At 47.7% G+C, this 16,757-nt stretch overlaps 1 protein-coding gene across 3 annotated transcripts in view; it reads right to left on the minus strand.

The window, feature by feature from the left end:
- Positions 1 to 16,757, minus strand: part of LOC140485527 (complexin-1) — a 236,841-nt gene that overhangs the window by 138,172 nt on the left and 81,912 nt on the right. For 2 of the 3 annotated variants that reach the window (XM_072583709.1, XM_072583710.1), the window contains exon 2: positions 10,597 to 10,708. In XM_072583709.1, the coding sequence (XP_072439810.1) occupies positions 10,597 to 10,627 (31 nt within the window). In that variant the 5' untranslated portion in view covers positions 10,628 to 10,708. Of the gene's footprint in view, positions 1 to 10,596; positions 10,709 to 11,229; positions 11,249 to 16,757 lie in introns of those variants that run through there. The other variant, XM_072583711.1, reaches the window with a different exon arrangement.

The following is a 16,757-nucleotide window of genomic DNA, read 5'->3' on the forward strand; positions in this document are numbered from 1 at the left end:
AGCCACTCTCTTTTAAGATGACATCTATCAGAACCTGGGGTCTTCTCAGCCTGCAGTTCCAACAATTTGTTCAGTACCACTTTACTGGTGATTGCAATTTTCTTGAGATCCCCCCATCTCCCATTTTCTCATTTATAATTCTTCCTGGGATTTTTTTTGTATCCTCTATAGTTCAATTAATCCTGGAATTCTTTCCCTAACAACATTCGGGATCAGCCTACATCAAATGGACTGCAATGGTTCAAGAAGGCAGCTCACCACCACCTTCTCAAGGACAACAAGATATGGACAATAAGTGTTAGTCCAGCCAGCAACACTTTCATCCTTCCATGAATAAGAAAAACAATTATCGGTTAATTGTCATTTGATTTTTCTTCTGGCAGTTGCTCCAATTCCACAAATCCTTTCAATAGCTGTGTCAAGTTGCAAAGTTCAAAATAAATGGTGTGGCAGGTGTTGAAAGATTTTTCTCTGATGACAGAACTTCATATATCAGTCACTCCAATACATGTTAGCATTTACAGATAGTCTTCCAGGAATACTTTGGTGTGGCCTCTTCTCAAGTGCAGTTTTGGTTGTCCTGTTATAGGAAGGATATTATTAAATTGGAGATATTTCAAAAAAGATTTATCAGAATGTTACCAGGAATGGAAGATTTGAGATTGAAAAAAAAGACTGGAAAGGCTGGGACTTTTTCCAGTGGAGCATAGGAGGTTCCGGGGTGACCTTATAGAGATTTATAAAATAATGAGTGGCATAGATAAGGTGAATGGCAAGGGTTTTTTCCCTAGGGTGAGGAAGTTCAAAACTAGAGGAGCATATTTTTAAGATGAGAGGAGAAAGATTTAAAAAGGATATGAGAGGCAACTTTCTTTACACAGAGAGTGGTTTGTGTGTGGCATTAACTTCCAGAGGAAGTGTTGATGCGGCTACAGTTACAAAGTTTAGTAGACATTTGGATACGTACATGAGAAGGAAGGGTTTGGAGGGATATGTGCCAAGTGCAGGGAAGTGGGACTAGTTTAGTTTGGGAACATGGTCGGCATGGACTGTTTCCATGATGTAAGCCTCTATGACTCCATGACTGACTTGGGGAAAATGAAAGATATATAGAACAGGGTCAAATACTGGAAGGGAGCAGAGGAGGAGCAGATGAGCCAATTGGAAGTTGTATCCACGTGAACCTCAGAGAGGGACACAGGTTGGAATTTAGTACCCTCTCTCATGGTGACTAGAGGGCTCTTTAATCAGGGGAGTGGGTGTTGTGTGAAGTGTCCACTGCCTTCCTCCATTGCTGGATAAATCGATGGTGACCAGGTTTGTGGACAGTCTTTCTACCCCACCAGCAATTGAGTTCATTAAGTATGCAAATGATACCTGTTTAAGGGCCTTATACCATCTGCTGAAGGTATAAAGCCAGTACAGAGGGGCCATGTGGACACCTAGAAAAATAAGTATTGCCTGTAGGTCCCTGGGGTGTTGGAGGAGAAGCTCCCATATTCAAAGGTATTCAGTGATTGAGGAATCCGACTGAGAGTTGCCCTCACTTCCCAGGAGGTGGGGATTTTAACCCCAGGGTCCTTGATCTTGAGAAAGGCCTGCCACTGTTGATTTCATAGACACCTTAATTTGATAGACCTTCCCAAAAAGAAGCAACATGGCCTTTCCAACTGACATGCAAGACCGCCATCAGCTCCATTAAATGTTGCCAATGTGTGAGGAGTCTGAAATCAGGACGGGTCCTGCCACCTCCTGCAAATACAAGTACAATCTCAGCACAGGGCCGGGATCACATTGTCAGTGGCTGTCAAGATCACTGTTGTGATAAATGATTGCATGCTTAGCTCCTTCCAGGTTGGTGCTGTAGATATGTATAGCATCTCACAGTGTTTTTGTTCACTGTTGTATAAAGAAAGCTATTGACATTTTCTACTCATGCCAGGAGACAGAGATGTTGTAAGTCTGCAGTTTAATTACAATTGCAGTCACCCAGAGTGAATGGTACCACTGTGTGCTGTGAACTATCTTTGTGGGTGCTACAACTGAGCTCTACATCAGAATCGAAAATGAATCTATTCTTCCCACATCCAACTTTTGAGAGTCATACAGGTCCATGCCTGCTTATCCTGACAGTAATCATGATACTTTCATTCTGCAGCACTCCTCTGCGTCAATTATGTTTGAACTATTATAACTAACCAAAGGATGATTACGATCTGATTATAGCCTCAACTCCACATTCTGATCCATCCCATTTAACACCCTTGTTAGTCAAGAACCTATCTACACTGCCTTAAAAATACTCAATAACCCTGCCTTCATTGCTCTAAATTAAAAATCATACACCAGGTTATAGTCCCAACAGGTTTAGCTTCCAAATAAATCTGCTGGACTATAACCTGGTGTTGTGTGATTTTAAACTTTGTCCACCCTAGCCTAACATCAGCACCTCCAAATCATTACTCTAGAATTTCAGACTCATGATCATCTGAAACAAAAAAATTATTTTTATTTCTATCTTAAATCTGCTATTTTCAAACTGAGTTCCCAAGTTCAACTCTCTCCTATAAGAAGAAAACATCTTTTTAGCTGGCCGTTTACTTTTTTAAACTTCAATGGCTACAGGCCAGGCATATCCGCCTCTTCATGGTGACAGAGTAATAGCGTAACAGCACTGCATCTGAAATCCTGGCCACAGGCCTGAACACTTCTGTTTGCTTTCTTCCTTTATTTCTTTTCTTTCAGGGAGAGCGAGCTCAGCACAGAAGAGAGCGAGCCCTTAGAGAACTCCTGACGTGGCAAATGTGATCCCATAGACAGGAAATGCTGCCAGAGCTTGGCAACTCCGACATTGGTGGGCCTCGAGGTGATGGTAGCAGTAGGGCAGCCTCTGTGGTTAGTGTCAGAATCAGGACGTTGGGCTTCAGCTGCAGCAATGCAGTACTCCTGGTGGATCGAAGGGAGTAGCAGTTGCGTTGGTGGGAGTGTGGTGCAGCTGGCAGTGGAGTGGTGAGCCTGGAGCAGGACTCCTGGAATGGACTGTGATGTGGGGGCATTGATGGGCATGGAGTGGGACTCCTGGAATGGACCAAGATGCGGGAGCGTTGGTGGGACTGGAGCCCCTTGTGGAGACCACCCCCACTCCCCCAATGTTGAGCAGAGTACACAAAGGGTGGAAGTATTCTTGTTTTTAGTTATATTCTTGTTACACCATAATATTTCCTGTAACACAAAATGTCACCAGAGCATGGCAATATGTTACACTTCTCACTGTATCTATTTGTTAAATATCAAGTGACAATAAATCATTCATTTCATAAGAAAATTGCTCCATCTCAGGAACCAGTTGAGTGAAACTTCTCTGGGTATTTTCTAATCCATTTGTGTCCTTTCTTAAATAAGGGGACAAAAACAAAAACATTTCACTATAATGTCACTAGGATCCTGTACAACTGCAGCAAAACATCATTTTATTTGTAATCCCTTTCCCTTGCAATATATGATAATGCTACATTCCATTTCTTTATGTTCTACCTATACTAACGTTTTGTGATTTGTGGATGTAAGTATGGTTGTAATGTTTAAAAGGCTCTTAAATTAGTATATGATTAGGAAATGTTTGTAGGGGTATGGGCCAAGCACAGCCAGCTGGGACTAGTATAGTTAGAGATTATGTTCGGCATGGACTGGTTGGATGAAAAGGTCTGTTTCCATGCTGTATGACTTATGTACCACAACACCCAAATCACTTGCAGCTCAGGATTTTGCAAACTCTCTCTATTCAAATAATATGCTGCTTTTTCATTTTTCCTGCCAAAGTGGACAAGTTCGTGTTTACCCATATAATATTCCATTTTCCACTTTTTTGCCCATTCACTGATCATAATTTTATATCTTTGCAAACTCATCATTCCTTTTCCCGATGTACCTTCCTATCCATCTTTGTGTCATCAGCAATTTTAAATGCCATACATTCGCTCCCTTCAGCCAAGCCATTAAGAGAGATATAAATAATTGTGACCCTAGCACAGATCCCTGTCACACTCCACTTGTCACATCTTGGTAATCAAAAAAAGATCCATCAATGTTTCCACTTTGTTTCATGTTAATTAACAAAGCTTTTACCCATGTTAATATGTTATCCCTTAAACCATGAGTTCTTTTTTTTCTGCAAAGCAATCTTTAATGTGGCATATTGTCGACTACCTTCTGAAAATCTAAATACACCACATCAACAAGTGGTCCTTTATCCACGTTGTTTGTTACTTTCTCAAATAACTCCAATCAATTTGTCAGACATGATTCTCCTTTTACAAAACCATGTTGAATTTGCCTGTTGAGATTTTCACTCTAACCTCCTAAATGATAGGTCCCAGCATTTTCCCTACGACAGGTATTAAGCGATCCGATCTTGGATTGCTGCTTTCAATCCCTCTCCTTTCTTGAACAGAGAAGTCACATTCACCATTTCTCAATCTGATAGGACCATTTCCACATTCTAGGGAAAACCAACATATCTACTATCTCAGTAGCCACTTATTTTAAGGCCTTAGGATGAATTCCAACAGGACTTTGGGACTGGTCATCTTTCAGTTCTAATCATTTTCTCCGTATCCTTTCCCTGGTGATTACAATTGTATTTAGTTCATCCCTCTCTTCCATCTGCTGATTCATATTTATTTCTGGCACATAATTTATCTCCTCTATTATGAAGACAGATGCAGAATATCTGTTCAATGAATCCAGAATTTCCTTATTTATCTTTATTAGTCTCCAGACCCATTCACTTTCTGTGTTGCACATTCCCAGCATAGAGACCACAAAAGCCAGAAGAGACCATGGCTTATTGAAACAATGCCTCTGCTCTGGAGGAGTCTCCCAATACTCACTACACCATAAGTCAGAAACAATGGCAGAACATCTTCCAGCAGCTCTTCCAGATGTCACACACTTTCTATTTCAGTGCAAGTTAGTTTTAACTCCTGTTAGTTGCTCATGATTCTGGACCCCTAGCTGAGATATCCAGCCATTTACCAACCTGAATTCAGATCTCAAGAAAGCTATTATCAAGGTTATGCTGAAGATTTCTTAAGGAAATGATTTGTTTACAGTTCAGTCCATCACGATCTTCTCTTTCTTATTATATGCAAGTACATTAGCAGAGGGATTGAATTCAAGAGTCGTGAGGTGATGTTGCAGCTGTACAGGACTTTGGTTAGGCCACATTTGGAGTACTGTGTGCAGTTCTGGTCGCCTCACTTTAGGAAAGATGTGGAAGCTTTGGAGAGGGTGCAGAGAAGATTTACCAGGATGTTGCCTGGAATGGAGAGTAGGTCGTACGAGGATAGGTTGAGAGTTCTCGGCCTTTTCTCGTTGGAACGGCGAAGGATGAGGGGTGACTTGATCGAGGTTTATAAGATGATCAGAGGAATAGATAGAGTAGACAGTCAGAAACTTTTTCCCCGGGTACAACAGAGTGTTACAAGGGGACATAAATTTAAGGTGAAGGGTGGAAGGTATAGGGGAGATGTCAGGGGTGGGTTCTTTACCCAGAGAGTGGTGGGGCATGGAATGCGCTGCCCGAGGGAGTGGTAGAGTCAGATTCATTGGCGACCTTTAAGCGGCATTTGGATAGGTACATGGATGGGTGCTTAATCTAGGATAGAAGTTCGGCACAACATCGTGGGCCGAAGGGCCTGTTCTGTGCTGTATTGTTCTATGTTCTATGTTCTATGTTCTATGTTCTACTAAATTACTGGTTTAGAAAAGATTTACCAGGATGTTACCAGGGTTGAAAGGATTGAGCTAAAGGGAGAAGCTGAATAGACTAGGGCTGTTTTCCCTGGAGCATTTCAGAATTAGGGGTGACCTTATGGAGGCTTATAAAATCATAAGGGGCATGGATAGAGTAAACAGACAAAGTTAAAAATCACACAACACCAGGTTATAGCTATAAATTCTGTGCGTTAGGATTGAGCCCTCCACTATCACCTGATGAAGGAGCGACGCTCCGAAAGCTAGTGTGCTTCCAATTAAACCTGTTGGACTATAACCTGGTGTTGTGTGATTTTTAACTTTGTACACCCCAGACCAACACCAGCATCTCCAAACCATGTAAACAGACAAGGTCTTTTCCCTAGGGTAGAGGAGTCCAAAACAAGAGGCCATAGGTTTAAGATGAGAGGGGAAAGAGATAAAAGAGACATAAGGGGCAACTTTTTCATGCAGAGGGTGGTGTGTGTATGGAATAAGCTGCCAGAGGAAGCGGTGGAGGCTGGTACAATTACAACACTTAACAGGCATCTAGATAGGTAAATGAATAGGAAAGGTTTAGAGGGATATGGGCCAAGTGCTGGCAAATGGGACTAGATTAATTTAGGATATCTGGTAAGCATGGACGAGTTGGACCAAAGGGTCTGTTTCCCAGCTGTACATTTCTATGACTCTCTATGACTCTACTGAAGGGGGAGCTGAGAAACATAAAGTAAGTTTTATTTATTAACAGGTTTATCACTCTCTGCTGCACCATTTAACTATTTCATCACAATTTATGAGCAAAGTTGCATTTATACTGTTTCCCCCAATATATTCCAGATAAATTTGGTTTGGTGGATCTGGAAAAAACAAAGTTTTCAAAATCCCAAATTGTCCCTTGTCTTCACAGTCTGCTCAGGTACGAAAGATACACAAAAAACACCATCACACTGATTATATTATCATGTGTGACTTGTCAATCAGGATCAATGGTCAGAGCCAGAGTATAATCGGAGGTCCAGGAGCCTGATTAGGGTCAAGGGTTAGGACTAGAGAAGGCTATGCAGTCCATTTGTGGTCAGGGATTAGTGCTGGAGCAGGAAGAATTGAAACCTATATGGCAGAGTTACAGAAAGACAGTCATCAACAAGAGAGCAGAAGACATGCAGTGTGGAAGGTTATCCCATAAGGATTGCACCAAGATTTTTGTCTCTTGAAAATAAAGCATCAATCACCAGCTTGCTAGATCTTTAGATGTAGATTGGCTGATGCTGCAGATGCAGTTTAGAATGAGCTGGAAGTATAAGAGACAAAGCTGAACTGACCTTGACTGTTGATGATAGTATAATGACTGCAGGGGAATTTATCAGACAGTTAGAACACAGCTCGCTTCAGTTTGGAAACAGTAAATGGGTTTATGCTGAGATTGTTACTGAGAATGGGACGGGGATGAATCATCAAAATCTTTGTAAACACAGACAAATAAGTTCTGTAAATTCATAGGAATTCCCTCAATTTTCTAATATCAGAAAAATACTTCAAAAGACTCAGAGAAAAGGGAATAAACTGCCTTTAACACTGCACTAGAGGGGGCAGCTCTCTCTGTGATTTATAGACCATACTCATCGTGATAAAGACTATGATTTCAATTGGGAGCAGAACTAGCATTGCTTTGGTACAATTAACCCCTTGTTACTCAAATCAGAGTATTATACATAGAACATTCCTCACTGCTCTTATCACACCCCCTCAATATACGCACAGTATTGCTCACAATACAACATTTGTTATAAAAAATGGGAAGGCGATGACCTAGTGGTATTATTGCTGGACTGTTAATCCAGAGATCCAGTTAATGGTTCTGGGGACCTGGGTTTGAATCCTCCCACAGCAGATGTTGGAATTTGAATTCAATAAAAATTTGGAATTAAGAGTCTAATAAGAACCATTGTCAATTGTCATCTGGTTCACTAATGTCCTTTAGGGAGGGAAACTGCCGACATGTGACTCCAGATCTGCAGCAAGGTGGTTGACCCTAAACTTACAATAAATGCCCACATCCTGCGAATGAATAAAAACACTGATGTTATATGGTTTAATACTCACATATTCATGTCACTCTCACTATCCCATTTACTACAATTACAATGCAACTTTTTCATTAATATCAAATGATTTGAGTGTGAATATAGGGGAGTATGGTTAGTAAGTTTGCAAATGACACAAAAAATCGGTGGTGCTGTGGACAGTGAAGAGGGTGATCTCAGGGTACAATGGAACCTTGATCAGATGGGCCAATGGCTGAGAAATGGCAGATGGAGTTTAACTTAGATAAATCTGAGGTGCTGCATTTTGGAAAGACAAATCAGGCAGGTCTTATATAGTTAATGGTAGGGTCCTGGGGAGTGTTACCAAACAAAAGGACCTAGGGGTGCAACTGCACAGTTCCTTGAAAGTGGGGTCGCAGGTAGACAGAGAAGTGAAAAAGGCGTTTGGCGCATTTGCCTTCATTGGGTCAGTGCACTGAGCATTGGAGTTGGGATATCATGTTGTGGCTACACAGGATATTGGAGAGGCCACTTTTAGAATACTGCATTCAATTCTGGTCTTCTTGATATAGGAAGGATATTGTTAAATCTAGAGCTTGCAGAAACGATTTACAAGAATGTTGCCGGGATTGGAGGGTTTGAGTTATAAGGAGAGGTTGAACAGGCTATGGCCTTTTTTCCCTGGAGCATCAGAGGCTGAGGGATGACCTTATAGAGGTTTATAAAATCCTGAGGGGAGTGGATAGGATAAATAGCCGAGATTTTTTTTCCCATGGTTGGGGATTCCAAAACTAGAGGGCATAGATTTAAGGTGAGAGGGGAAAAGATTACAAAGGACCCGAGGGGTAACTTTTCATACAGAGGGTGGTGCATGTATGGAACGAGCTAACAGAGGAAGTGGTGGAGGTGAGCACAGTTACAATATTTAAAAGGCACCTGGATGGCTATATGGAACAGAAAAGCTGTAGAGGGATATGGGCCAAATGCTGGCAAATGGGATTAGGTCTGATTGGAATGTCTGCTCAATGAAGACAAGTTGGACTGAGGGTTGTGTTTCTGTGCTGTATGACTCTTTGACTCTATGTCAACAAGGAATCGACAATATTCTGGCTTGGGGTGAAAAGTTGCAAGTAATTATTACACCACTCAAATGTCAGGCAATGATCATCTACAATAAAATCTGCAACCTGACCATTGCTCCTTGACATTCAATTGTGTTACTATCACTAATCTCCTAATTTCAACATCATGGGGATTATCATTGACTAGAAATTGATCTGGACAATGATTAAAACAGCAGGTCAAAGGCTAGGATACTGCACTGAGTAGCTCACCTCTTAACTTCCCAAAGCCTGTTCACCATCTAGAAGGCAAAAGGGATGTGATGGAATACTCCCCATTTGCCTAGACGAATGTAGCTCCAACAACACTCAAGAAGTTTGATACCATTCAGGATAAAGAAATCTGCTTGATCAGTCACTCCAACAAGGAGCTCAGTAGCAGCAGTGTGTACTGTCTACATGTGACCTAGTATAATTACTGATCTTGGTTGCTTGAATTTACTTCAGGAAAAACACCTGACTCTTTTACAACTGGGTTTTATATTGTTCTGTTTAAACAATGGTTGTTTTGGAATTAGTTGGGGAGGAAAGCATGTTAAGGACAAATTGCCCAAGTAATATCAACTGTTTCTGAAGCACCTTAGTGGTAAATTCAGCTTGAAATCTGATTGTTCTTCTCAAAGAGAGCAACTTAAATATCTTCTCAATTTGTATTTCCTGAGCAAGTTGTGTCTGCCAAGACTCCATCAACAGCAGTGCATGATTAGTGACTTGATTCCATGTACAAAACTGTGAGATTGACACACTTCATAAAATACAATGCTTTATCTTTTTTGTCTTCAAGTGCACTTATCCTTGGCCAGAAAGCATTTTGTTTTCTTTTTAAAAAGGGAAATATGTTTCTTCCTCTTCACCTCAAGTATGAGTGTACGTATTTGCGTGTCCATGTTTGGGTAAACATTTGTATTTTCATTTAACAAATTGCATGTCTTCAACATTCTCATTAGCTGGGTTTTATTTTATAATAAATTGATAATGTTGCATTTATTGGAGAAACCTGGTTGATATCTGTTCATTCTAAGCATAACAAAGAGACAGCATATGATTGGCCAAATTGGGGGTTCAGTAAAATATTTTTAAAATTGATGTTGTGTCCATTAGAGCAGTGGGACTAAAGGAAGACAGTGCATTCCCCCTTCTCAGTCATTACACACTTTAGACTCATTAAATAGGCAGGCTGTCACTTGGCTTCATGGATTTGCATTGCCTAACTCAAACAAATAAACTTGAAAGGAATCAACTCTGGTGCTTTTTGGAATCCCTCTTGATTCCTGTAAGTTTTTATTCATTTATTCATATTTAAAATTATTATTAATAATTTTAAATATGAATAAATGAATAAAAACTTACAGGAATCAAGAGGGATTCCAAAAAGCACCAGAGTACTTTTACTTTTATGTCAACAGCTTTGTCATAAAATTGCTATTAAAGCTAATGTTTTGTTAAATCTAATTTATGAAATCTTTGCTCTTTTATTTAACAAATTTGTTCTTTTTCTTTCATTTTTAGTCTTTTGCATTCATTGACACTTTCTCAATTAATGACTAATCACATGACCAGTTTCATTACTGTTGGTCTCCTTCTTTCCCCGCTATACATGGATTTCTAGCAAAGGCAGAGGTAACAGCCAGTTCTCAAGCTGATCCCCATTACTCCTCAGTGGACAGCCTTACCTCCCAGAGCTTGTTTCATAACAAAGTCCATGATCTTCACCGATGGTTTTCTATACCTTCAACTTCACTGTTACATTCACATTACACAGAACGATCCTTAGAAACTGGAAACCTGAATAAATCACAACAAAACTATTAATATAAACACTTAACAATATTGAAAACCAATAAAGTTTTAGAAAACATTTGGAAGCACAAATGATGGAGCAGTTCTGAAATATTTGAGAACACTACAAATGTTATGTTGCAGTTAGATTAAAGGAAGAGAGAGTCACATACAACAGGAAGGTTTTAACTTGGAGCTTTTACAGAGTTGAGCCCTTGATATCTGCCATAAGTTCATTTTTATTCTTAATCCTAACCTCTATGTCCCTTGACATTCGAGGTCCTCCAGTCTTGTCCCACTCTTTGACTTTATGGTAGTACAGCAAACCTCTTATTAACCAGCCCGTATAGGACCAAGAGTATGCTGGCTGATCAAATATTCACGGTAATCAAGAGGTTCATGTAATTAATGTAAGAACATACTAAGTAATAGAAATGTAATGCAATGATTACATACATCACTGTTATACTTTGTTACAATGTAAATCCCTTAAATAATAATGCAACTTTGCCTTAAATAAAACTTACCAGCAGAGACTATTCTCACTCAAACCCTCAACTCAGGCATCACAGTAGATTGTGGTATTTGAGGAGAAATTGACTCGAAATTGAATCAGTTGTTGATATTTCCTGTGGTCATTTGATTCAATAACAAGCATATTCATGTTGAGCTAAAACATAAACCTGCAATAACTCGACAAAAAAATACAGAGAGCTCACAGGGTCCTCTACCCACACCCTCCTCTTAGTGACACTGTCACAGGGTCCTCTCCCCACACACTCCCCCTCCCCTCAGTGACACTGTCACAGGGTCCTCTCCCCACACACTCCCCTCAGTGACACAGTCACAGGGTCCTCTCCCCACCCCCTCCCCTCAGTCACACTGTCACAGGGACCCCTCCCCCTCCCCCTCCCCTCAGTGACACTGTCACAGGGTCCTCTCCCCACACACTCCCCTCAGTGACACTGTCACGGGGTCCTCCCCACATCCCCTCCCCCTCCCCTCAGTGACAGTGTCACAGGGTCCTCTCCACTCCCCCTCCCCTCAGTGACACTGTCACGGGGTCCTCCCCACATCCCCTCCCCCTCCCCTCAGTGACAGTGTCACAGGGTCCTCTCCCCTCCCCCTCCCCTCAGTCACACTGTCACAGGGTCCTCTCCCCTCCCCCTCCCCTCAGTCACACTGTCACAGGGTCCTCTCCCCAACCCTCCCCTCAGTCACACTGTCACAGGGTCCTCTCCCCAACCCCTCCCCTCAGTCACACTGTCACAGGGTCCTCTCCCCTCCCCCTCCCCTCAGCGACACTGTCACAAGGTCCTCTCCCCACCCACTCCCCTCAGTGACACGGACTGCCACAGGGTCCTCTCCCCACCCCCACCTCTCAGTCACACTGTCACAGGGTCCTCTCCCCACCCCCTCCCCTCAGTCACACTGTCACAGGGTCCTCTCCCCACCCCCTCTTCTCAGTGACACTGTCACAGGGTCCTCTCCCCACCCCCTCCCCTCAGTCACACTGTCACAGGGTCCTCTCCCCACCCCCACCTCTCAGTCACACTGTCACAGGGTCCTCTCCCCACCCCCTCCCCTCAGTGACACTGTCACGGGGTCATCTCCCCACCCCCTCCCCTCAGTAACACTGTCACAGGGTCATCTCCCCACCCCTTCCTCTCAGTCACACTGTCACAGGGTCCTCTCCCCACCCCCTCCTCTCAGTCACACTGTCACAGGGTCTTCTCCCCAACCCCTCCCCTCAGTCACACTGTCAAAGGGTCCTCTCCCCTCCCCCTCCCCTCAGTGACACTGTCGCAGGGTCCTCTCCCCACCCCCTCCCCTCAGTGACACTGTCGCAGGGTCCTCTCCCCACCCCCTCCCCTCAGTGACACTGTCACAGGATCCTCTCCCCACCCCCACCTCTAAGTCACACTGTCACAGGGTCATCTCCCCACCCCCTCCCCTCGGGGACACGGTCAGAGGGTCTTCTCCCCACCCCCACCTCTCAGTCACACTGTCACAGGGTCCTCTCCCCACCCCCTCCCCTCAGTGACACTGTCACAGGGTCCTCTCCCCACCCCCTCCCCTCAGTGACACTGTCACAGGGTCATCTCCCCACGCCCTCCCCTCAGTGACACTGTCACAGGGTCTTCTCCCCACCCCCACCTCTCAGTCACACTGTCACAGGGTCATCTCCCCACCCCCTCCCCTCAGTGACACTGTCACAGGGTCCTCTCCCCTCCCGATCCCCCTCCCCTCAGTGACACTGTCACAGGGTCCTTCCCCCACCCCAACCTCTCAGTCACACTGTCACAGGGTCCTCTCCCCTCCCCCTCCCCTCAGTCACACTGTCAGAGAGTCCTCTCCCCAACCCCTCCCCTCAGTGACACTGTCACAGGGTCCTCTCCCCACCCCCTCCCCTCAGTGACACTGTCACAGGGTCCTTTCCCCTCCCGCTCCCCCTCCCCTCAGTGACACTGTCACGGGGTCCTCCCCCCACCCCCTCCCCTCAGTGACACTGTCACAGGGTCCTCTCCCCTCCGCCTCCCCTCAGTCACACTGTCACAGGGTCCTCTCCCCTCCCCCTCCCCTCAGTCACACTGTCAGAGAGTCCTCTCCCCACCCCCTCCCCTCAGTGACACTGTCACGGGGTCCTCCCCCCACCCCCTCCCCTCAGTCACACTGTCACAGGGTGCTCTCCCCTCCCCCCTCCCTCAGTCACACTGTCACAGGGTGCTCTCCCCTCCCCCTCCCCTCAGTCACACTGTCACAGGGTGCTCTCCCCTCCCCCTCCTCTCAGTCACACTGTCACAGGGTCCTCTCCCCTCCCCCTCCCCTCAGTCACACTGTCACAGGGTCCTCTCCCCTCCGCCTCCCCTCAGTCACACTGTCAGAGAGTACTCTCCCCACCCCCACCTCTCAGTCACACTGTCACAGGGTCCTCTCCCCTCCCCCTCCCCTCAGTCACACTGTCAGAGAGTCCTCTCCCCAACCCCTCCCCTCAGTCACACTGTCACAGGGTCCTCTCCCCTCCCCCTCCCCTCAGTCACACTGTCACAGGGTCCTCTCCCCAACCCCTCCCCTCAGTCACACTGTCACAGGGTCCAGTCCCCTCCCCCTCCCCTCAGTCACACTGTCACAGGGTCCTCTCCTCTCCCCTCCCCCTCCCCTCAGTCACACTGTCACAGGGTCCTCTCCCCAACCCCTCCCCTCAGTCACACTGTCACAGGGTCCAGTCCCCTCCCCCTCCCCTCAGTCACACTGTCGCAGGGTCCTCTCCCCACCCCCACCTCTCAGTCACACTGTCACAGGATCCTCTCCCCACCCCCTCTTCTCAGTGACACTGTCACAGGGTCAACTCCCCACCCCCTCCCCTCAGTGACACTGTCACAGGGTCATCTCCCCACCCCCTTCCCTCAGTGACACTGTCACAGGGTCCTCTCCCCACCCCCACCTCTCAGTCACACTGTCACAGGGTCCTCTCCCCACCCCCTCCTCTCAGTCACACTGTCAAAGGGTCCTCTCCCCTCCCCTTCCCCTCAGTGACACTGTCACAGGGTCTTCTCCCCACCCCCTCCCATCAGTGACACTGTAGCAGGGTCCTCTCCCCAGCCCCTCCCCTCAGTCACACTGTCACAGGGTCCTCTCCCCAACCCCTCCCCTCAGTCACACTGTCACAGGGTCCTCTCCCCACCCCCTCCCCTCAGTCACACTGTCACAGGGTCCTCTCCCCAACCCCTCCCCTCGGTGACACTGTCACAGGGTCCCCTCCCCAGCCCCTGCTCTCAGTCACACTGTCACAGGGTCCTCTCCCCAGCCCCTCCTCTCAGTCACACTGTCACAGGGTCCTCTCCCCAACCCCTCCCCTCAGTCACACTGTCACAGGGTCCTCTCCCCAGCCCCTCCTCTCAGTCACACTGTCACAGGGTCCTCTCCCCTCCCCCTCCCCTCAGCGACACTGTCACAGGGTCCTCTCCCCACCCCCTCCCCTCAGTGACACTGTCACAGTGTCCTCTCCCCAACCACTCCCCTCAGTGACACGGACTGTCACAGGGTCCTCTCCCCACCCCCACCTCTCAGTCACACTGTCACAGGGTCCTCTCCCCACCCTCTCCTCTCAGTCACACTGTCAAAGGGTCCTCTCCCCTCCGCCTCCCCTCAGTGACACTGTCACAGGGTCCTCTCCCCTCCCCCACCCCTCAGTGACACTGTAGCAGGGTCCTCTCCCCACCCCCTCCCCTCAGTGACACTGTAGCAGGGTCCTCTCCCCACCCCCACCTCTCAGTCACACTGTCACAGGGTCCTCTCCCCACCCCCTCTTCTCAGTGACACTGTCACAGGGTCATCTCCCCACCCCCTCCCCTCAGTGACACTGTCACAGGGTCTTCTCCCCACCCCCTCCTCTCAGTGACACTGTCACAGGTTCCTCTCCCCACCCCCACCTCTCAGTCACACTGTCACAGGGTCATCTCCCCACCCCCTCCCCTCGGTGACACTGTCACAGGGTCTTCTCCCCACCCCCACCTCTCAGTCACACTGTCACAGGGTCATCTCCCCACCCCCTCCCCACGGTGACACTGTCACAGGGTCCTCTCCCCACCCCCTCTTCTCAGTGACACTGTCACAGGGTCCTCTCCCCACCCCCTCTTCTCAGTGACACTGTCACAGGGTCCTCTCCCCACCCCCTCCCCTCAGTGACACTGTCACAGGGTCCTCTCCCCTCCCCCTGCCCCTCCTCTCAGTCACACTGTCACAGGGCCCTCTCCCCTCCCCCTCCTCTCAGTCACACTGTCACAGGGTCATCTCCCCACCCCCTCCCCTCGGTGACACTGTCACAGGGTCCTCTCCCCACCCCCTCTTCTCAGTGACACTGTCACAGGGTCCTCTCCCCACCCCCTCCCCTCAGTGAGACTGTAACAGGGTCCTCTCCCCTCCCCCTCCTCTCAGTGACACTGTCACAGGGTCCTCTCCCCACCCCCTCCTCTCAGTGACACTGTCACAGGGCCCTCTCCCCTCCCCCTCCTCTCAGTGACACTGTCACAGGGTCATCTCCCCACCCCCTTCCCTCAGTGACACTGTCACAGGGTCCTCTCCCCACCCCCACCTCTCAGTCACACTGTCACAGGGTCCTCTCCCCACCCCCTCCTCTCAGTCACACTGTCAAAGGGTCCTCTCCCCTCCCCTTCCCCTCAGTGACACTGTCACAGGGTCTTCTCCCCACCCCCTCCCATCAGTGACACTGTAGCAGGGTCCTCTCCCCAGCCCCTCCCCTCAGTCACACTGTCACAGGGTCCTCTCCCCAACCCCTCCCCTCAGTCACACTGTCACAGGGTCCTCTCCCCACCCCCTCCCCTCAGTCACACTGTCACAGGGTCCTCTCCCCAACCCCTCCCCTCGGTGACACTGTCACAGGGTCCCCTCCCCAGCCCCTGCTCTCAGTCACACTGTCACAGGGTCCTCTCCCCAGCCCCTCCTCTCAGTCACACTGTCACAGGGTCCTCTCCCCAACCCCTCCCCTCAGTCACACTGTCACAGGGTCCTCTCCCCAGCCCCTCCTCTCAGTCACACTGTCACAGGGTCCTCTCCCCTCCCCCTCCCCTCAGCGACACTGTCACAGGGTCCTCTCCCCACCCCCTCCCCTCAGTGACACTGTCACAGTGTCCTCTCCCCAACCACTCCCCTCAGTGACACGGACTGTCACAGGGTCCTCTCCCCACCCCCACCTCTCAGTCACACTGTCACAGGGTCCTCTCCCCACCCTCTCCTCTCAGTCACACTGTCAAAGGGTCCTCTCCCCTCCGCCTCCCCTCAGTGACACTGTCACAGGGTCCTCTCCCCTCCCCCACCCCTCAGTGACACTGTAGCAGGGTCCTCTCCCCACCCCCTCCCCTCAGTGACACTGTAGCAGGGTCCTCTCCCCACCCCCACCTCTCAGTCACACTGTCACAGGGTCCTCTCCCCACCCCCTCTTCTCAGTGACACTGTCACAGGGTCATCTCCCCACCCCCTCCCCTCAGTGACACTGTCACAGGGTCTTCTCCCCACCCCCTCCTCTCAGTGACAC

Source organism: Chiloscyllium punctatum, chromosome 14 (assembly GCF_047496795.1).
Source record: "Chiloscyllium punctatum isolate Juve2018m chromosome 14, sChiPun1.3, whole genome shotgun sequence".
Lineage (NCBI taxonomy): Eukaryota > Metazoa > Chordata > Chondrichthyes > Orectolobiformes > Hemiscylliidae > Chiloscyllium > Chiloscyllium punctatum.